The 23,487-nt window shown below is 37.6% G+C and overlaps 1 protein-coding gene across 1 annotated transcript in view; it reads left to right on the plus strand.

Annotated features, from left to right (window-relative positions):
• LOC145983612 (uncharacterized) overlaps positions 1 to 23,487 on the plus strand; it is an 80,073-nt gene that overhangs the window by 4,621 nt on the left and 51,965 nt on the right. Inside the window, exons 2-9 of the mRNA XM_083116675.1 lie at positions 5,875 to 6,003; positions 7,442 to 7,570; positions 10,521 to 10,649; positions 12,085 to 12,213; positions 15,171 to 15,299; positions 16,736 to 16,864; positions 19,815 to 19,943; positions 21,379 to 21,507. Coding sequence (XP_082972801.1) covers positions 5,905 to 6,003; positions 7,442 to 7,570; positions 10,521 to 10,649; positions 12,085 to 12,213; positions 15,171 to 15,299; positions 16,736 to 16,864; positions 19,815 to 19,943; positions 21,379 to 21,507 — 1,002 coding nt within the window. The 5' untranslated portion in view covers positions 5,875 to 5,904. The remainder of the gene's footprint in view (positions 1 to 5,874; positions 6,004 to 7,441; positions 7,571 to 10,520; positions 10,650 to 12,084; positions 12,214 to 15,170; positions 15,300 to 16,735; positions 16,865 to 19,814; positions 19,944 to 21,378; positions 21,508 to 23,487) is intronic.

A 23,487-nucleotide genomic window follows, 5' to 3' on the forward strand; every position in this document is an offset into this window, starting at 1 on the left:
TCGAAAATGAGTTATCAGATAAAAAGCATGATAACGATTGGTCATCACCATTTCCATGCTGCGCGCTGCAGTGGCCTTGTACCAGGGGTGTTAAGTGACTTTTTGGCCACTATATATATATATATATATATATATATATATATATATATAGAGAGAGAGAGAGAGAGAGAGAGAGAGAGAGAGAGAGAGAGAGGATGAAAGTAAGGAGGGCCAAAAGGGCTAAGTAAAAATCAATGAAGGTAAAGGAAAGGAAACGTTCACCGGACATTAGAAAAATTCTAAATTTTCACTAACTTCATAGGATCATCGGTGTGAAGAGAAAGAGACGCCTCCTTTTACCTTATTTGATTTATATATATATATATATACACAAATACAGGGTGTCTCAAAAGTAATAGTGCAAACTGAGACACAGGTGAAAGTACACGATAATAGAAGCAATAAAAGTCTCAATAAACATGGGTCTGCAAACGAGCCATTTTCGAGATAATTGCGAATGTGTGGTTACAAGCTGCCACTGACTTCATTGTTTGTAAATGTCGTCCTTGTTGGAAAATGTACTCTTCATTGCTGTAAGGTTTGTAAATGTCCTCCTTGTTGGAAAATGTACTCTTCATTGCTGTAAGGTTCCATTTTCACTATGCAGTACAGCACAACTGATGTGACTCCCACAGTATGATGAGACTGTGTACTGATTTTACCTATCCTGTTTGATTACAACGCCATCCCTCGGAAATGTTCTGTTTTGTAATCAAAGAGCAAACCTCGGATAGCACAAGGAGTAAAGCACTCGGTGTTTACAAAATGCAATCAATCAATGACAGCTTGTAACCACACATTCGCACACATCATTAGCATTTTACCAACTAGGATGATGTTTACCAGGGCCTATCAAAAGTTAATGAGTTAGGCTGGGTACAATTGGTCATGATTGAAACACGTTAGGCTTAGGAGGAACCACATTAGTGTGTTCCAAAGCAGATGTCCGCCATATTGGTGGCTACCATATTGAATTCAACTCAAAGTTTTTAAATGGGATGGAGGTGATGTGCATAGGCGCCAATATCTTCAGAGATTTGGGAGGGAGCAAAGCTAAGTAAAGCATAAATACTGATATATTTCTGTTGGTGCGGGGAGGGGTTAGTTGGGAGCTAATACACTTGAGTTAAACTTTGAAAAATTGTAATTACAATAACAAGTTTTGACAACAAATCATATCAGGGTACATCGAACTTTATTAGCTGGACAAAAAATTAATTCACTGTACTACTGTGATTATGCAATTGTCAGTGGCGTAGCATGGACATTTCGGGTGGGAACGCCAAGTCCGAAGGAAGGGTCGGCCCTTTCTTGCTTAATAATTTACTTATGGTATTAGTCGCCACAGGTATTGTTTGCCTGAAGTCAGCTGGGTTTTCAATAAAACATCATCCATGCATGTTTTAGCTAGAAAATGAGATGCCTCACTATGCCACAAATGTTTTGAACTCTGGTGTTTTATACTTTTCGGCATGACGCAAATCATCATAAAACCTACCTGAATCACAAGCGCCTCTGCACAACAGTAGACGTCATTGTTGTGGATGATCCAACTACTGATTGATTTGGTTTATTTTACTTCGCTTTTCTACCACTTTTGGTAAATTGCGAATATGAATATGAGTGATGATATTGATGAAGTTGATGAAGGGACACTGACAAAGAACACCCGTGCTCATGCCGGGATTCGAACCAGGGACCTCTGTCGTCTTGGCACACTGTGCAAAACACTCTGACATGGAGGTGGGTGGATGATCCAAATATCGTACACTCTACTGATGTAACAGTGCCGATTAGTAATTCAGACCACTGTTTATTACATCTTGAGAATGCTGATAAACATTTTAAAATATGCTCCAGAGACAATTCGACGTTAAGGGTTTTCAAATGAATGATAAACATTTCCATTGACACAATATTAAGCAGTTAGTTAATAATGAAAAAAAATAACAATAGAAAAAAGAATAGTTTTGCGGGTTAAGTGGTAGAGCAGCCACAGGCTGAATTTCTACCATGAGGACTTCACCAACTTACTTGACAAAAGCTGTGTAGATCTTTTAGTTTCTAATGCACATCGCTGTTCGTGCATAAGAAACGGTATATTTGAGATTGGTAAAGTTACGTCAGTCAATATTGCGTATTGTAGAATCCATCACATAGCACGAGTTGCATGAGCGCGAAGAACCAGGTAGGAATTCTACCGCTGTCTCTGTCGTCTGCTTCAGAAGGCAGGAAGGGTCACATGAACCAATCATGGTAGACCTCTGCTGCTCCGTACGCTGGCGTATGAGAGAGCATTTACGCGTGTGCTGTAGACATCGAAGCTTTCCCTCCAGAAAAAACAGCAAGGAATATAGTGTCTTTTACGCTGAACCTGCTCGGCGTCCGGCAAGAAAAGGCATTGAAAAAAGATGCTAGAACGAGTGTTGAGAGTGGAGCGTTGCAAGCGGATCGCGAAAAATAGCTATTATAATGCCATGAAGGTCAAACATATACGGAATTAGTCAAGTTTTACTTTATATTCACAGCATTTAAGCATTTTTGAAATTTTAAATCTGGGAACGCCGGACGTACGGGCATACTATAACGCTACGCCACTGGTAATTGTACAACATAATACTCTGCTTGTAACTGTTGGCTGAGAATTTGATTATCACATTAAGTTTATAATACTTATTCCTACAATACTTTAAAGGCCCTACAATCCTTTATAGGAGTTTAATATCTACACACATATTTACATAAAATAATAAGGTCCCATATAAAATTTTCATCCAGGCGAGGTCGATTTTTGTCACATCCGCCTCAACTTTCTACCCTGTTCCCACTACTTTCCACCTTCGGCCAATAAAGAAACATGACAACTTTCCACCTTCGGCCAATAAAGAAACATGACAGTGTTGTATATTTACATTTTTAATGACAATAAATAATAGCCTTCTTTTTTCTATACCTTATTGTCAAAGAACGGGTATATAGTAGGTTGATATCAAAATAACAGTAGTATCTTAGTTTAAATTGATACATGATTTTGCAATATACATTTGTCATTGAGAAGTAACTTCAATTAATTTTTCTCTACACAAATCAAACTATGTATAAAACAAATATCCACATTGAGGTAATCAGAAATAATCTACTAAATTGGGACCCCCTGGTCTGGCGCCATCGAGGGCAGTGCCCCATGCAATCACTTGGGTTGCCTGGCCCTTAAGCCACTCACACACGCACACACACACACGTATTGTTTTGAATGTTGGATAAGCATGGGTATAAATATTTAACACTGCAACATTCAGCCACATCAATGCAGTGTAAAGTAGCACATATATGGTTACAGGTACGTGTGAAAGAATACTAATCCTGATTATATAAAACAGTGGCATATTGAAAACAGAATATTTTCAACTTCTGCTTGACTTTTCCAAAGGGAAACAAACGTGCCTATTTTGAAATGGACTGGTTGATTCAAGAGCATAAAGAGTACATACCATGCGTTTTCCATAATTAATTGTTGATTTGAAAAAGGAAATACTGAAATAGTAATCACATAAGCACAAGAAAGACACTCAAAACTTAGTGATAGCCCCGCATTATTGATCCTGCTCGTTTCAGAGCAAGATCCTGCGTATCTTCTGTGTGTAAAAGTTATGTAATATGTTGAGAGTTATACATTGGGAACCCTATGGGAGGGGAGGGAGCTTTCTTCTGGCGTGAAATCGAAAGACCGTGCCAGCATTAGTAGACAGCCATAGACAATGATGGACCAAGTCTCTTGCTTTCATCAAGAAGTCAATGATTCGGAACTCCTCATGGAGGCCTGTGATAAATATGCACGTTTTTGGCACTATTCTTCATTTTGAGACATATTTTATAGCTTATTTTTCATTTAAATGCATTAAGTCTTATATTGTTGTAAATATTATGAATTGGGCTACAAGTTTTATTTGAAACTATTCCCTGCCATTTAATTTATTCAAACGTTACAAGGCCAAAACTTCAGAAAGTGGTGGAAAATTTACATATTTTAAGGATTATTTTTTTTAAACACAGTAGAACTAATGACATTAGAAAAAATCTAAAAATAATGTTTTTCGTAGTCCATCTAATGAGGTACAAGACTAAAAAGATATTCTCTGTTTATGACCATTTGTTACTGTGATATTGGTAATGAACTGGAAAGTCCGCCATATTGGACGCCATCTTGAATTACTCAAATTGCTCAAGGTTGACAGAGTGGCATCAATTTAATCTGAAATGTACATAACATAAGCTTTCAAAATCAGTCAAAACATTTTATTCATACCTCAAAAGGAGGTTATGCCACTTTTAAGTATTTGGCACATGGACCATATGGCAAACTGCGGTGCTAGGAGTATGTTTATCATTTAACGTTCATCAATTGGAGTGCCGTTGTTATGATTGTGAATATGCTTTGAATTTGATAATGTTCAAGGAAGACTGATATTTTTGGGCTAAGAAAGCAATAAGTGTCAAGTGCAAAAAAAACCACAAAAAAACAACAAGAAATACAACAACAACAAAAATAAAATGGACATTTCCGACATATTCTACTGTCTAGGTTTAACAGAGCAAAGTCTGCAGATGTGGCTGAAAACGTTTGTACCATGTACGGGTACAAACGTGTAAATGCCAACATGTTAAGCTTAATGCAGGGGAAGGAGGAAATGGTTTTGACATTTCAAAGAGAAGAAGCAAATTTAACTTAAGTGATTCTCAACGTTCAGGAAGACCGTTTGAATGCATCCAAATCCATGATGATCCATGTCAGTTGACCTGAGAATAATCAAATGTGACTATTCAATCACCATACGACATTTGCATTCCATGGGTAAGGTTCAAGATACCGCACTCTTTAAGTGAAAACAAAACAAATTAGCGATTACCACAAAAAGGCTGCATCAAGTGCTGCTACACTAACGTGGCAGAAGCTGCTATTCAAGAGCTTGTTTAGGATGTTATTCCCCATCCTCTTTACATACCCGATTTTGCACCCTCAGATTTTCATATTTTCAGCTCTCAATACACAAACGTTCAAGGAAACTCCTTTGATGATGAAAATGGTCCTGAAATTTGGCTTGACGATGCCCTTAACCACAAATCAGTTGCTTTCTTCTGGCTTGAAATCGAAAGACCGTGCCAGCATTAGTATTCAGGCATAGGCAATGATGGAAATTATATTACTGTTTAATTTCCGTCTTTTGTTCATTTGAAATGAGTATGAAATAAAAAACTTTCACCACAATGAAAAGAATGCTACGAAATTATGCAACAACCCAAAATTTTTATGAGCCTAGTATATCATAGAGATTATGATACATATTCAAACATCATGAAGAGGCAGCCAATAAATGCTTCAAAAGTTGAGGTACAAAAAAATAAAATGTTGCCTGTCTAACAAGTGTTACGTATCATATGTGTTACGGTAATTTTTAGTTTTATTCACATCTTTTGGTACTTTTTGCCCTCTTTATGTATTAAATTTATTCCTCCTCTTACCATAATCCACCAACTCCTCAATACTCAAAATATGGAAAAAGACCTACATTTCAGCCATGAGTGCAACAACACTCTAGCCTGGCCTTCTTTATGTATTAGATTTATTCCTTTGATCATTTCATTCAATAATCTACAAAGTATAAATCTTTCAGGATTGAAGTTTCTTGTTTGCATATTTGGAACATATTGCAAAAGTCATTAATTATATTTCTTAAAGGTTTATTGATGTTTAGTAGCTGTTGGATGTACAATTATTATGTTGAGTAATGTTTGCTCAATCTATGTATTTATTTCATTCTGTTATTTAAATTTCAGGGGTGTGAAGGAATAGCCAAAAGTACAAAGATGAAGGTGAAGCTGATAACAGATCCCCCAGCAACTGACAAGAGTCAGATTGATGAGCACTCTTCTCACAGGATTGTGGACCCTCGGGAAGAACTTAAGGTAAAAAAGTTATTAGTAAGTAGTACACTCCTTTCTAACTGTTGATTTGTCCACAACATAGCTTCACCACACCACCAATATTCCCCCCCCCCCCCCCGCTCACTAATGCAAAAAACCAAGGTTCAAAAGCTGCCCCATTCTCATCACCTCTCTCACCCTCCAGAGTCAAGCCCTGACTTACAAATTCACGATCCACACCACAAACCTGATCTACATTCTCACTTGCAACATGTGTGGTGGCTTTTACGTGTAAATGCCAACATGTTAAGCTTAATGCAGGGGAAGGAGGAAATGGTTTTGACATTTCAAAGAGAAGAAGCAAATTTAACTTTAGTGATTCTCAACGTTCAGGAAGACCGTTTGAATGCATCCAAATCCATGAAGATCCATGTCAGTTGACCTGAGAATAATCAAATGTGACTATTCAATCACCATACGACATTTGCATTCCATGGGTAAGGTTCAAGATACCGCACTCTTTAAGTGAAAACAAAACAAATTAGCGATTACCCCAAAAAGGCTGCATCAAGTGCTGCTACACTAACGTGGCAGAAGCTGCTATTCAAGAGCTTGTTTAGGATGTTATTCCCCATCCTCTGTACATACCCGATCTTGCACCCTCAGATTTCCATATTTTCAGCTCTCAATACACAAACGATCAAGGAAACTCCTTTGATTATGAAAATGGTCCTGAAATTTGGCTTGACGATGCCCTTAACCACAAATCAGTTGCTTTCTTCTGGCTTGAAATCGAAAGACCGTGCCAGCATTAGTATTCAGGCATAGGCAATGATGGAAATTATATTACTGTTTAATTTCCGTCTTTTGTTCATTTGAAATGAGTATGAAATAAAAAACTTTCACCACAATGAAAAGAATGCTACGAAATTATGCAACAACCCAAAATTTTTATGAGCCTAGTATATCATAGAGATTATGATACATATTCAAACATCATGAAGAGGCAGCCAATAAATGCTTCAAAAGTTGAGGTACAAAAAAATAAAATGTTGCCTGTCTAACAAGTGTTACGTATCATATGTGTTACGGTAATTTTTAGTTTTATTCACATCTTTTGGTACTTTTTGCCCTCTTTATGTATTAAATTTATTCCACCTCTTACCATAATCCACCAACTCCTCAATACTCAAAATATGGAAAAAGACCTACATTTCAGCCATGAGTGCAACAACACTCTAGCCTGGCCTTCTTTATGTATTAGATTTATTCCTTTGATCATTTCATTCAATAATCTACAAAGTATAAATCTTTCAGGATTGAAGTTTCTTGTTTGCATATTTGGAACAAATTGCAAATGTCATTAATTATATTTCTTAAAGATTTATTGATGTTTAGTAGCTGTTGGATGTACAATTATTATGTTGAGTAATGTTTGCTCAATCTATGTATTTATTTCATTCTGTTATTTAAATTTCAGGGGTGTGAAGGAATAGCCAAAAGTACAAAGATGAAGGTGAAGCTGATAACAGATCCCCCAGCAACTGACAAGAGTCAGATTGATGAGTACTCTTCCCACAGGATTGTGAAACCTCGGGAAGAACTTAAGGTAAAAACGTTATTAGTAAGTAGTACACTCCTTTCTAGCTTTTGTTTTGTCCACAACATAGCTTCACCACACAACGAATATCCCCCCCCCCCCTGCTCACTAATGCAAAAAACCAAGGTTCAAAACCTGCCCCATTCTCATCACCTCTCTCACCCTCCAGAGTCAAGCCCTGACTTACAAATTCACGATCCACACCACAAACCTGATCTACATTCTCACTTGCAACATGTGTGGTGGCTTTTACCTGGGGAAAACATCCGCAGTCCTCAACCTCAGGATCAACTACCACTGCTCCTCCACTCACAATCTGGACTCCAACGTTACCTCCCAAACCAGCCATCACAACACTCTTTTCTTTAAATCACTGCTTCTGGGTAGTGATCATCCATCCACCTCTTACCACAATCCACCAACACCTCAATATTTAACATATGGGAAAAGGCCTACATATCCGCCATGAGTGCAACTACACCTCCCGGCCTGAACAAGCCCACCCAATAGCATTTTTCATTCCCACCTGTCACCCCCAAACTTTGAACCACCTCAAACATCCCACCCATACCAATCACAGTCTTCGACAAGCCTGGCTAGAAATCCATGTTTTTGTAACCATCTACAACTTTGTGTCTGGACCTGGCAAGTCTGCAGGTTACACTATCACTTTGATCTTGCTTACTATGCTTGTTCACCTGAAAATACAGCTCGCGGCCAGCAAAATTTGAGTTTTTGTAGTGTCTGGTGAGTGTTTTCTCTTTGTTTCTTATTTGTTATTTAGCCTTTGTTTCCCTCCTTCTTTTGAATAGTATTAAGTTTCATCCCCATACAATAGGGTATTATACGTTTGACTACTTGACTGAAAATATCTATAATGATAGAACAATTAATCCTACCAAGTCTCTTGCTTTCATCAAGAAGTCAATGATTTGGAACTCCTCATGGAGGCCTGTGACAAATATGCACGTTTTTGGCACTATTCTTCATTTTGGGACATATTTTGTAGCTTATTTTTCATTTAAATGCATTAAGTTTTATATTGTTGTAAATATTATGAATTGGGCTACAAGCTTTATTTGAAACAATTCCCTGCCGTTTAATTTATTCAAAAGTTACAAGGCCAAAACTTCAGAAAGTGGTGGAAAATTTACATATTTTAAGGATAATTTTTTTAAATTACAGTAGAACTAATGACATTAGAGAAAATCTAAAAATAATGTTTTTCGTAGTCCATCTAATGAGGTACAAGACTAAAAAGAGATTTTCTGTTATGACCATTTCTTTCTGCGATATTGGTCATGAACTGGAAAGTCCGCCATATTGGACGCCATCTTGAATTACTCAAATTGCTCAAGGTTGACAGAGTGGCATCAATTGGATCTGAAATGTACATAACATAAGCTTTCAAAATCAGTCAAAACATTTTATTCATACCTCAAAAAGAGGTTATGCCACTTTTAGGTATTTGGCACATGGACCATATGGCAAACTGCGGTGCTAGGAGTATGTTTATCATTTAACATTCATCAATTGGAGTGCTGTTGTTATGCTTGTGAATATGCTTTGAATTTGATAGGTTTGAAGGAAGACTGATATTTTTGGGCTAAGAAAGCAATAAGTGTCAAGTGCAAAAAAAAAACACAAAAAAACAACAAGAAATACAACAACAACAAAAATAAAATGGACATTTCCGACATATTCTACTGTCTAGGTTTAACAGAGCAAAGTCTGCAGATGTGGCTGAAAACGTTTGTACCATGTACGGGTACAAACGTGTAAATGCCAACATGTTAAGCTTAATGCAGGGGAAGGAGGAAATGGTTTTGACATTTCAAAGCAAATTTAACTTAAGTGATTCTCAACGTTCAGGAAGACCGTTTGAATGCATCCAAATCCATGAAGATCCATGTCAGTTGACCTGAGAATAATCAAATGTGACTATTCAATCACCATACGACATTTGCATTCCATGGGTAAGGTTCAAGATACCGCACTCTTTAAGTGAAAACAAAACAAATTAGCGATTACCCCAAAAAGGCTGCATCAAGTGCTGCTACACTAACGTGGCAGAAGCTGCTATTCAAGAGCTTGTTTAGGATGTTATTCCCCATCCTCTGTACATACCCGATCTTGCACCCTCAGATTTCCATATTTTCAGCTCTCAATACACAAACGATCAAGGAAACTCCTTTGATTATGAAAATGGTCCTGAAATTTGGCTTGACGATGCCCTTAACCACAAATCAGTTGCTTTCTTCTGGCTTGAAATCGAAAGACCGTGCCAGCATTAGTATTCAGGCATAGGCAATGATGGAAATTATATTACTGTTTAATTTCCGTCTTTTGTTCATTTGAAATGAGTATGAAATAAAAAACTTTCACCACAATGATAAGAACGCTACGAAATTATGCAACAACCCAAAATTTTTATGAGCCTAGTATATCATAGAGATTATGATACATATTCAAACATCATGAAGAGGCAGCCAATAAATGCTTCAAAAGTTGAGGTACAAAAAAATAAAATGTTGCCTGTCTAACAAGTGTTACGTATCATATGTGTTACGGTAATTTTTAGTTTTATTCACATCTTTTGGTACTTTTTGCCCTCTTTATGTATTAAATTTATTCCACCTCTTACCATAATCCACCAACTCCTCAATACTCAAAATATGGAAAAAGACCTACATTTCAGCCATGAGTGCAACAACACTCTAGCCTGGCCTTCTTTATGTATTAGATTTATTCCTTTGATCATTTCATTCAATAATCTACAAAGTATAAATCTTTCAGGATTGAAGTTTCTTGTTTGCATATTTGGAACATATTGCAAAAGTCATTAATTATATTTCTTAAAGGTTTATTGATGTTTAGTAGCTGTTGGATGTACAATTATTATGTTGAGTAATGTTTGCTCAATCTATGTATTTATTTCATTCTGTTATTTAAATTTCAGGGGTGTGAAGGAATAGCCAAAAGTACAAAGATGAAGGTGAAGCTGATAACAGATCCCCCAGCAACTGACAAGAGTCAGATTGATGAGCACTCTTCTCACAGGATTGTGGACCCTCGGGAAGAACTTAAGGTAAAAAAGTTATTAGTAAGTAGTACACTCCTTTCTAACTGTTGATTTGTCCACAACATAGCTTCACCACACCACCAATATTCCCCCCCCCCCCGCTCACTAATGCAAAAAACCAAGGTTCAAAACCTGCCCCATTCTCATCACCTCTCTCACCCTCCAGAGTCAAGCCCTGACTTACAAATTCACGATCCACACCACAAACCTGATCTACATTCTCACTTGCAACATGTGTGGAGGCTTTTACGTGTAAATGCCAACATGTTAAGCTTAATGCAGGGGAAGGAGGAAATGGTTTTGACATTTCAAAGAGAAGAAGCAAATTTAACTTTAGTGATTCTCAACGTTCAGGAAGACCATTTGAATGCATCCAAATCCATGAAGATCCATGTCAGTTGACCTGAGAATAATCAAATGTGACTATTCAATCACCATACGACATTTGCATTCCATGGGTAAGGTTCAAGATACCGCACTCTTTAAGTGAAAACAAAACAAATTAGCGATTACCCCAAAAAGGCTGCATCAAGTGCTGCTACACTAACGTGGCAGAAGCTGCTATTCAAGAGCTTGTTTAGGATGTTATTCCCCATCCTCTGTACATACCCGATCTTGCACCCTCAGATTTCCATATTTTCAGCTCTCAATACACAAACGATCAAGGAAACTCCTTTGATTATGAAAATGGTCCTGAAATTTGGCTTGACGATGCCCTTAACCACAAATCAGTTGCTTTCTTCTGGCTTGAAATCGAAAGACCGTGCCAGCATTAGTATTCAGGCATAGGCAATGATGGAAATTATATTACTGTTTAATTTCCGTCTTTTGTTCATTTGAAATGAGTATGAAATAAAAAACTTTCACCACAATGAAAAGAATGCTACGAAATTATGCAACAACCCAAAATTTTTATGAGCCTAGTATATCATAGAGATTATGATACATATTCAAACATCATGAAGAGGCAGCCAATAAATGCTTCAAAAGTTGAGGTACAAAAAAATAAAATGTTGCCTGTCTAACAAGTGTTACGTATCATATGTGTTACGGTAATTTTTAGTTTTATTCACATCTTTTGGTACTTTTTGCCCTCTTTATGTATTAAATTTATTCCACCTCTTACCATAATCCACCAACTCCTCAATACTCAAAATATGGAAAAAGACCTACATTTCAGCCATGAGTGCAACAACACTCTAGCCTGGCCTTCTTTATGTATTAGATTTATTCCTTTGATCATTTCATTCAATAATCTACAAAGTATAAATCTTTCAGGATTGAAGTTTCTTGTTTGCATATTTGGAACAAATTGCAAATGTCATTAATTATATTTCTTAAAGATTTATTGATGTTTAGTAGCTGTTGGATGTACAATTATTATGTTGAGTAATGTTTGCTCAATCTATGTATTTATTTCATTCTGTTATTTAAATTTCAGGGGTGTGAAGGAATAGCCAAAAGTACAAAGATGAAGGTGAAGCTGATAACAGATCCCCCAGCAACTGACAAGAGTCAGATTGATGAGTACTCTTCCCACAGGATTGTGAAACCTCGGGAAGAACTTAAGGTAAAAACGTTATTAGTAAGTAGTACACTCCTTTCTAGCTTTTGTTTTGTCCACAACATAGCTTCACCACACAACGAATATCCCCCCCCCCCTGCTCACTAATGCAAAAAACCAAGGTTCAAAACCTGCCCCATTCTCATCACCTCTCTCACCCTCCAGAGTCAAGCCCTGACTTACAAATTCACGCTCCACACCACAAACCTGATCTACATTCTCACTTGCAACATGTGTGGTGGCTTTTACCTGGGGAAAACATCCGCAGTCCTCAACCTCAGGATCAACTACCACTGCTCCTCCACTCACAATCTGGACTCCAACGTTACCTCCCAAACCAGCCATCACAACACTCTTTTCTTTAAATCACTGCTTCTGGGTAGTGATCATCCATCCACCTCTTACCACAATCCACCAACACCTCAATATTTAACATATGGGAAAAGGCCTACATATCCGCCATGAGTGCAACTACACCTCCCGGCCTGAACAAGCCCACCCAATAGCATTTTTCATTCCCACCTGTCACCCCCAAACTTTGAACCACCTCAAACATCCCACCCATACCAATCACAGTCTTCGACAAGCCTGGCTAGAAATCCATGTTTTTGTAACCATCTACAACTTTGTGTCTGGACCTGGCAAGTCTGCAGGTTACACTATCACTTTGATCTTGCTTACTATGCTTGTTCACCTGAAAATACAGCTCGCGGCCAGCAAAATTTGAGTTTTTGTAGTGTCTGGTGAGTGTTTTCTCTTTGTTTCTTATTTGTTATTTAGCCTTTGTTTCCCTCCTTCTTTTGAATAGTATTAAGTTTCATCCCCATACAATAGGGTATTATACGTTTGACTACTTGACTGAAAATATCTATAATGATAGAACAATTAATCCTACCAAGTCTCTTGCTTTCATCAAGAAGTCAATGATTTGGAACTCCTCATGGAGGCCTGTGACAAATATGCACGTTTTTGGCACTATTCTTCATTTTGGGACATATTTTGTAGCTTATTTTTCATTTAAATGCATTAAGTTTTATATTGTTGTAAATATTATGAATTGGGCTACAAGCTTTATTTGAAACAATTCCCTGCCGTTTAATTTATTCAAAAGTTACAAGGCCAAAACTTCAGAAAGTGGTGGAAAATTTACATATTTTAAGGATTATTTTTTTTAAACACAGTAGAACTAATGACATTAGAAAAAATCTAAAAATAATGTTTTTCGTAGTCCATCTAATGAGGTACAAGACTAAAAAGATATTCTCTGTTTATGACCATTTGTTACTGTGATATTGGTAATGAACTGGAAAGTCCGCCATATTGGACGCCATCTTGAATTACTCAAATTGCTCAAGGTTGACAGAGTGGCATCAATTTAATCTGAAATGTACATAACATAAGCTTTCAAAATCAGTCAAAACATTTTATTCATACCTCAAAAGGAGGTTATGCCACTTTTAAGTATTTGGCACATGGACCATATGGCAAACTGCGGTGCTAGGAGTATGTTTATCATTTAACGTTCATCAATTGGAGTGCCGTTGTTATGATTGTGAATATGCTTTGAATTTGATAATGTTCAAGGAAGACTGATATTTTTGGGCTAAGAAAGCAATAAGTGTCAAGTGCAAAAAAAACCACAAAAAAACAACAAGAAATACAACAACAACAAAAATAAAATGGACATTTCCGACATATTCTACTGTCTAGGTTTAACAGAGCAAAGTCTGCAGATGTGGCTGAAAACGTTTGTACCATGTACGGGTACAAACGTGTAAATGCCAACATGTTAAGCTTAATGCAGGGGAAGGAGGAAATGGTTTTGACATTTCAAAGAGAAGAAGCAAATTTAACTTAAGTGATTCTCAACGTTCAGGAAGACCGTTTGAATGCATCCAAATCCATGATGATCCATGTCAGTTGACCTGAGAATAATCAAATGTGACTATTCAATCACCATACGACATTTGCATTCCATGGGTAAGGTTCAAGATACCGCACTCTTTAAGTGAAAACAAAACAAATTAGCGATTACCACAAAAAGGCTGCATCAAGTGCTGCTACACTAACGTGGCAGAAGCTGCTATTCAAGAGCTTGTTTAGGATGTTATTCCCCATCCTCTTTACATACCCGATTTTGCACCCTCAGATTTTCATATTTTCAGCTCTCAATACACAAACGTTCAAGGAAACTCCTTTGATGATGAAAATGGTCCTGAAATTTGGCTTGACGATGCCCTTAACCACAAATCAGTTGCTTTCTTCTGGCTTGAAATCGAAAGACCGTGCCAGCATTAGTATTCAGGCATAGGCAATGATGGAAATTATATTACTGTTTAATTTCCGTCTTTTGTTCATTTGAAATGAGTATGAAATAAAAAACTTTCACCACAATGAAAAGAATGCTACGAAATTATGCAACAACCCAAAATTTTTATGAGCCTAGTATATCATAGAGATTATGATACATATTCAAACATCATGAAGAGGCAGCCAATAAATGCTTCAAAAGTTGAGGTACAAAAAAATAAAATGTTGCCTGTCTAACAAGTGTTACGTATCATATGTGTTACGGTAATTTTTAGTTTTATTCACATCTTTTGGTACTTTTTGCCCTCTTTATGTATTAAATTTATTCCTCCTCTTACCATAATCCACCAACTCCTCAATACTCAAAATATGGAAAAAGACCTACATTTCAGCCATGAGTGCAACAACACTCTAGCCTGGCCTTCTTTATGTATTAGATTTATTCCTTTGATCATTTCATTCAATAATCTACAAAGTATAAATCTTTCAGGATTGAAGTTTCTTGTTTGCATATTTGGAACATATTGCAAAAGTCATTAATTATATTTCTTAAAGGTTTATTGATGTTTAGTAGCTGTTGGATGTACAATTATTATGTTGAGTAATGTTTGCTCAATCTATGTATTTATTTCATTCTGTTATTTAAATTTCAGGGGTGTGAAGGAATAGCCAAAAGTACAAAGATGAAGGTGAAGCTGATAACAGATCCCCCAGCAACTGACAAGAGTCAGATTGATGAGCACTCTTCTCACAGGATTGTGGACCCTCGGGAAGAACTTAAGGTAAAAAAGTTATTAGTAAGTAGTACACTCCTTTCTAACTGTTGATTTGTCCACAACATAGCTTCACCACACCACCAATATTCCCCCCCCCCCCCGCTCACTAATGCAAAAAACCAAGGTTCAAAACCTGCCCCATTCTCATCACCTCTCTCACCCTCCAGAGTCAAGCCCTGACTTACAAATTCACGATCCACACCACAAACCTGATCTACATTCTCACTTGCAACATGTGTGGTGGCTTTTACGTGTAAATGCCAACATGTTAAGCTTAATGCAGGGGAAGGAGGAAATGGTTTTGACATTTCAAAGAGAAGAAGCAAATTTAACTTTAGTGATTCTCAACGTTCAGGAAGACCGTTTGAATGCATCCAAATCCATGAAGATCCATGTCAGTTGACCTGAGAATAATCAAATGTGACTATTCAATCACCATACGACATTTGCATTCCATGGGTAAGGTTCAAGATACCGCACTCTTTAAGTGAAAACAAAACAAATTAGCGATTACCCCAAAAAGGCTGCATCAAGTGCTGCTACACTAACGTGGCAGAAGCTGCTATTCAAGAGCTTGTTTAGGATGTTATTCCCCATCCTCTGTACATACCCGATCTTGCACCCTCAGATTTCCATATTTTCAGCTCTCAATACACAAACGATCAAGGAAACTCCTTTGATTATGAAAATGGTCCTGAAATTTGGCTTGACGATGCCCTTAACCACAAATCAGTTGCTTTCTTCTGGCTTGAAATCGAAAGACCGTGCCAGCATTAGTATTCAGGCATAGGCAATGATGGAAATTATATTACTGTTTAATTTCCGTCTTTTGTTCATTTGAAATGAGTATGAAATAAAAAACTTTCACCACAATTATAAGAACGCTACGAAATTATGCAACAACCCAAAATTTTTATGAGCCTAGTATATCATAGAGATTATGATACATATTCAAACATCATGAAGAGGCAGCCAATAAATGCTTCAAAAGTTGAAGTACAAAAAAATAAAATGTTGCCTGTCTAACAAGTGTTACGTATCATATGTGTTACGGTAATTTTTAGTTTTATTCACATCTTTTGGTACTTTTTGCCCTCTTTATGTATTAAATTTATTCCACCTCTTACCATAATCCACCAACTCCTCAATACTCAAAATATGGAAAAAGACCTACATTTCAGCCATGAGTGCAACAACACTCTAGCCTGGCCTTCTTTATGTATTAGATTTATTCCTTTGATCATTTCATTCAATAATCTACAAAGTATAAATCTTTCAGGATTGAAGTTTCTTGTTTGCATATTTGGAACAAATTGCAAATGTCATTAATTATATTTCTTAAAGATTTATTGATGTTTAGTAGCTGTTGGATGTACAATTATTATGTTGAGTAATGTTTGCTCAATCTATGTATTTATTTCATTCTGTTATTTAAATTTCAGGGGTGTGAAGGAATAGCCAAAAGTACAAAGATGAAGGTGAAGCTGATAACAGATCCCCCAGCAACTGACAAGAGTCAGATTGATGAGTACTCTTCCCACAGGATTGTGAAACCTCGGGAAGAACTTAAGGTAAAAACGTTATTAGTAAGTAGTACACTCCTTTCTAGCTTTTGTTTTGTCCACAACATAGCTTCACCACACAACGAATATCCCCCCCCCCCCTGCTCACTAATGCAAAAAACCAAGGTTCAAAACCTGCCCCATTCTCATCACCTCTCTCACCCTCCAGAGTCAAGCCCTGACTTACAAATTCACGCTCCACACCACAAACCTGATCTACATTCTCACTTGCAACATGTGTGGTGGCTTTTACCTGGGGAAAACATCCGCAGTCCTCAACCTCAGGATCAACTACCACTGCTCCTCCACTCACAATCTGGACTCCAACGTTACCTCCCAAACCAGCCATCACAACACTCTTTTCTTTAAATCACTGCTTCTGGGTAGTGATCATCCATCCACCTCTTACCACAATCCACCAACACCTCAATATTTAACATATGGGAAAAGGCCTACATATCCGCCATGAGTGCAACTACACCTCCCGGCCTGAACAAGCCCACCCAATAGCATTTTTCATTCCCACCTGTCACCCCCAAACTTTGAACCACCTCAAACATCCCACCCATACCAATCACAGTCTTCGACAAGCCTGGCTAGAAATCCATGTTTTTGTAACCATCTACAACTTTGTGTCTGGACCTGGCAAGTCTGCAGGTTACACTATCACTTTGATCTTGCTTACTATGCTTGTTCACCTGAAAATACAGCTCGCGGCCATCAAAATTTGAGTTTTTGTAGTGTCTGGTGAGTGTTTTCTCTTTGTTTCTTATTTGTTATTTAGCCTTTGTTTCCCTCCTTCTTTTGAATAGTATTAAGTTTCATCCCCATACAATAGGGTATTATACGTTTGACTACTTGACTGAAAATATCTATAATGATAGAACAATTAATCCTACCAAGTCTCTTGCTTTCATCAAGAAGTCAATGATTTGGAACTCCTCATGGAGGCCTGTGACAAATATGCACGTTTTTGGCACTATTCTTCATTTTGGGACATATTTTGTAGCTTATTTTTCATTTAAATGCATTAAGTTTTATATTGTTGTAAATATTATGAATTGGGCTACAAGCTTTATTTGAAACAATTCCCTGCCGTTTAATTTATTCAAAAGTTACAAGGCCAAAACTTCAGAAAGTGGTGGAAAATTTACATATTTTAAGGATAATTTTTTTAAATTACAGTAGAACTAATGACATTAGAGAAAATCTAAAAATAATGTTTTTCGTAGTCCATCTAATGAGGTACAAGACTAAAAAGAGATTTTCTGTTATGACCATTTCTTTCTGCGATATTGGTCATGAACTGGAAAGTCCGCCATATTGGACGCCATCTTGAATTACTCAAATTGCTCAAGGTTGACAGAGTGGCATCAATTGGATCTGAAATGTACATAACATAAGCTTTCAAAATCAGTCAAAACATTTTATTCATACCTCAAAAAGAGGTTATGCCACTTTTAGGTATTTGGCACATGGACCATATGGCAAACTGCGGTGCTAGGAGTATGTTTATCATTTAACATTCATCAATTGGAGTGCTGTTGTTATGCTTGTGAATATGCTTTGAATTTGATAGGTTTGAAGGAAGACTGATATTTTTGGGCTAAGAAAGCAATAAGTGTCAAGTGCAAAAAAAAAACACAAAAAAACAACAAGAAATACAACAACAACAAAAATAAAATGGACATTTCCGACATATTCTACTGTCTAGGTTTAACAGAGCAAAGTCTGCAGATGTGGCTGAAAACGTTTGTACCATGTACGGGTACAAACGTGTAAATGCCAACATGTTAAGCTTAATGCAGGGGAAGGAGGAAATGGTTTTGACATTTCAAAGCAAATTTAACTTAAGTGATTCTCAACGTTCAGGAAGACCGTTTGAATGCATCCAAATCCATGAAGATCCATGTCAGTTGACCTGAGAATAATCAAATGTGACTATTCAATCACCATACGACATTTGCATTCCATGGGTAAGGTTCAAGATACCGCACTCTTTAAGTGAAAACAAAACAAATTAGCGATTACCCCAAAAAGGCTGCATCAAGTGCTGCTACACTAACGTGGCAGAAGCTGCTATTCAAGAGCTTGTTTAGGATGTTATTCCCCATCCTCTGTACATACCCGATCTTGCACCCTCAGATTTCCATATTTTCAGCTCTCAATACACAAACGATCAAGGAAACTCCTTTGATTATGAAAATGGTCCTGAAATTTGGCTTGACGATGCCCTTAACCACAAATCAGTTGCTTTCTTCTGGCTTGAAATCGAAAGACCGTGCCAGCATTAGTATTCAGGCATAGGCAATGATGGAAATTATATTACTGTTTAATTTCCGTCTTTTGTTCATTTGAAATGAGTATGAAATAAAAAACTTTCACCACAATGATAAGAACGCTACGAAATTATGCAACAACCCAAAATTTTTATGAGCCTAGTATATCATAGAGATTATGATACATATTCAAACATCATGAAGAGGCAGCCAATAAATGCTTCAAAAGTTGAGGTACAAAAAAATAAAATGTTGCCTGTCTAACAAGTGTTACGTATCATATGTGTTACGGTAATTTTTAGTTTTATTCACATCTTTTGGTACTTTTTGCCCTCTTTATGTATTAAATTTATTCCACCTCTTACCATAATCCACCAACTCCTCAATACTCAAAATATGGAAAAAGACCTACATTTCAGCCATGAGTGCAACAACACTCTAGCCTGGCCTTCTTTATGTATTAGATTTATTCCTTTGATCATTTCATTCAATAATCTACAAAGTATAAATCTTTCAGGATTGAAGTTTCTTGTTTGCATATTTGGAACATATTGCAAAAGTCATTAATTATATTTCTTAAAGGTTTATTGATGTTTAGTAGCTGTTGGATGTACAATTATTATGTTGAGTAATGTTTGCTCAATCTATGTATTTATTTCATTCTGTTATTTAAATTTCAGGGGTGTGAAGGAATAGCCAAAAGTACAAAGATGAAGGTGAAGCTGATAACAGATCCCCCAGCAACTGACAAGAGTCAGATTGATGAGCACTCTTCTCACAGGATTGTGGACCCTCGGGAAGAACTTAAGGTAAAAAAGTTATTAGTAAGTAGTACACTCCTTTCTAACTGTTGATTTGTCCACAACATAGCTTCACCACACCACCAATATTCCCCCCCCCCCCGCTCACTAATGCAAAAAACCAAGGTTCAAAACCTGCCCCATTCTCATCACCTCTCTCACCCTCCAGAGTCAAGCCCTGACTTACAAATTCACGATCCACACCACAAACCTGATCTACATTCTCACTTGCAACATGTGTGGTGGCTTTTACGTGTAAATGCCAACATGTTAAGCTTAATGCAGGGGAAGGAGGAAATGGTTTTGACATTTCAAAGAGAAGAAGCAAATTTAACTTTAGTGATTCTCAACGTTCAGGAAGACCGTTTGAATGCATCCAAATCCATGAAGATCCATGTCAGTTGACCTGAGAATAATCAAATGTGACTATTCAATCACCATACGACATTTGCATTCCATGGGTAAGGTTCAAGATACCGCACTCTTTAAGTGAAAACAAAACAAATTAGCGATTACCCCAAAAAGGCTGCATCAAGTGCTGCTACACTAACGTGGCAGAAGCTGCTATTCAAGAGCTTGTTTAGGATGTTATTCCCCATCCTCTGTACATACCCGATCTTGCACCTTCAGATTTCCATATTTTCTGCTCTCAATACACAAACGATCAAGGAAACTCCTTTGATTATGAAAATGGTCCTGAAATTTGGCTTGACGATGCCCTTAACCACAAATCAGTTGCTTTCTTCTGGCTTGAAATCGAAAGACCGTGCCAGCATTAGTATTCAGGCATAGGCAATGATGGAAATTATATTACTGTTTAATTTCCGTCTTTTGTTCATTTGAAATGAGTATGAAATAAAAAACTTTCACCACAATTATAAGAACGCTACGAAATTATGCAACAACCCAAAATTTTTATGAGCCTAGTATATCATAGAGATTATGATACATATTCAAACATCATGAAGAGGCAGCCAATAAATGCTTCAAAAGTTGAAGTACAAAAAAATAAAATGTTGCCTGTCTAACAAGTGTTACGTATCATATGTGTTACGGTAATTTTTAGTTTTATTCACATCTTTTGGTACTTTTTGCCCTCTTTATGTATTAAATTTATTCCACCTCTTACCATAATCCACCAACTCCTCAATACTCAAAATATGGAAAAAGACCTCCATTTCAGCCATGAGTGCAACAACACTCTAGCCTGGCCTCCTTTATGTATTAGATTTATTCCTTTGATCATTTCATTCAATAATCTACAAAGTATAAATCTTTCAGGATTGAAGTTTCTCGTTTGCATATTTGGAACATATTGCAAAAGTCATTAATTATATTTCTTAAAGGTTTATTGATGTTTAGTAGCTGTTGGATGTACAATTATTATGTTGAGTAATGTTTGCTCAATCTATGTATTTATTTCATTCTGTTATTTAAATTTCAGGGGTGTGAAGGAATAGGCAAAAGTACAAAGATGAAGGTGAAGCTGATAACAGATCCCCCAGCAACTGACAAGAGTCAGATTGATGAGCACTCTTCTCAGAGGATTGTGGAACCTCGGGAAGAACTTAAGGTAAAAACGTTATTAGTAAGTAGTACACTCCTTTCTAACTGTTGATTTGTCCACAACCTAGCTTCACCACACCACCAATATCCCCCCCCCCCATGCTCGCTAATGCTAAAAACCAAGGTTCAAAAGCTGCCCCATTCTCATCACCTCTCTAACGCTCCAGAGTTAAGCCCTGACTTACAAATTCACGCTCCACACCACAAACCTGATCTACATTCCAACTTGCAACCTGGGGAAAACATCCGCAGTCCTCAACCTCAGGATCAACTACCACTGCTCCTCCACTCACAATCTGGACTCCAACGTTACCTCCCAAACCAGCCATCACAACACTCTTTTCTTTAAATCACTCCTTCTGGGTAGTGATCATCCATCCACCTCTTACCACAATCCACCAACACCTCAATATTTAACATATGGGAAAAGGCCTACATATCTGCCATGAGTGCAACTACACCTCCTGGCCTGAACAAGCTCACCCAATAGCATTTTTCATTCCCACCTGTCACCCCCAAACTTTGAACCACCTCAAACATCCCACCCATACCAATCACAGTCTTCGACAAGCCTGGCTAGAAATCCATGTTTTTGTAACCATCTACAACTTTGTGTCTGGACCTGGCAAGTCTGCAGGTTACACTATCACTTTGATCTTGCTTACTATGCTTGTTCACCTAAAAATATGAGCCTAGTATATCATAGAGATTATGATGCATATTCAAACATCATGAAGAGGCAGCCATTAAATGCTTCAAAAGTTGAGGTACAAAAAAATAAAATGTTGCCTGTCTAACAAGTGTTACGTATTATATGTGTTACGGTAATTTTTAGTTTTATTCACATCTTTTGGTACTTTTTGCCCTCTTTATGTATTAAATTTATTCCACCTCTTACCATAATCCACCAACTCCTCAATACTCAAAATATGGAAAAAGACCTCCATTTCAGCCATGAGTGCAACAACACTCCAGCCTGGCCTTCTTTATGTATTAGATTTATTCCTTTGATCATTTCATTCAATATTCTACAAGTATAAATCTGCTACCAACCCACCTGCACTCATCACCCAATATCAGCCCCACCTCAACAAAATCAGTCTCACACTGCACTCTCTTCTCCCAATTCTCCACAGTGATCCTGAAACCAAAAACATATTTTTCCCCGACAAACCCAGAGTGGTTTTCAAATGCCCCCCTAACCTCCAAAACATCCTGGTCCACAACATTCCTTCACCACACATCCAACACCCCCCTGCCTATAAATGCAACCGCCCCAGGTGCAAGACGTGCCCCATCCTCATCACCTCTCACACCCTCCAGGTGCACATGGCCACTGGCAAATTTACGCTCCATCCCAAAGGGACTTGCCATGCCTCAAACCTTATCTACATCCTCACCTGCAACATCTGTGGTGATTTTTACCTGGGGGAAACATCAACGGCCCTCAACCTCTGCATCAATAACCACCGCTCCTCCACCCACAACCTGGACTTCATTGTCGCCGTCCACACCAACCACCACAACATCAGTTTCAACAACTGCTTCCGGGTAGCGATTATCCATCTCCTACCCCAACCAGCCAACACCTCTGTTCGCAAAAGATGGGAGAGGGCCTATATATCGACCATGAGTGCAACCACTCCACCTGGCCTTAACAAGGCCACCCAGTAATGCCCATCTCTCACCCACCGTCCCTCCCAAGCCATCCCATCTTTTCCACCCTCCTTCCCAGCTCATCCCACACACTCACAGTTTACGATGAGCCTGGTGACGAAACAGTGTTTTTTTTCGTCCTACGCACCGCTTCTTCTTCGACCTGGCAACTCTGCTGGGCCCCAACTTCCTGTTCCGTCTCTTTCCCCTCACACGGATGATGCTATGAAGTTAGCGAAAATTTTGAATTTTTCCACTGTCCGGTGAGTGTTTCCTTTTACCTTCTTTGATTTATATATATATATATATATATATATATATATATATATAA

This window comes from Lepisma saccharinum, chromosome 2 (assembly GCF_977018435.1).
Source record: "Lepisma saccharinum chromosome 2, izLepSacc3.1, whole genome shotgun sequence".
Classification (NCBI taxonomy): Eukaryota; Metazoa; Arthropoda; class Insecta; order Zygentoma; family Lepismatidae; genus Lepisma; species Lepisma saccharinum.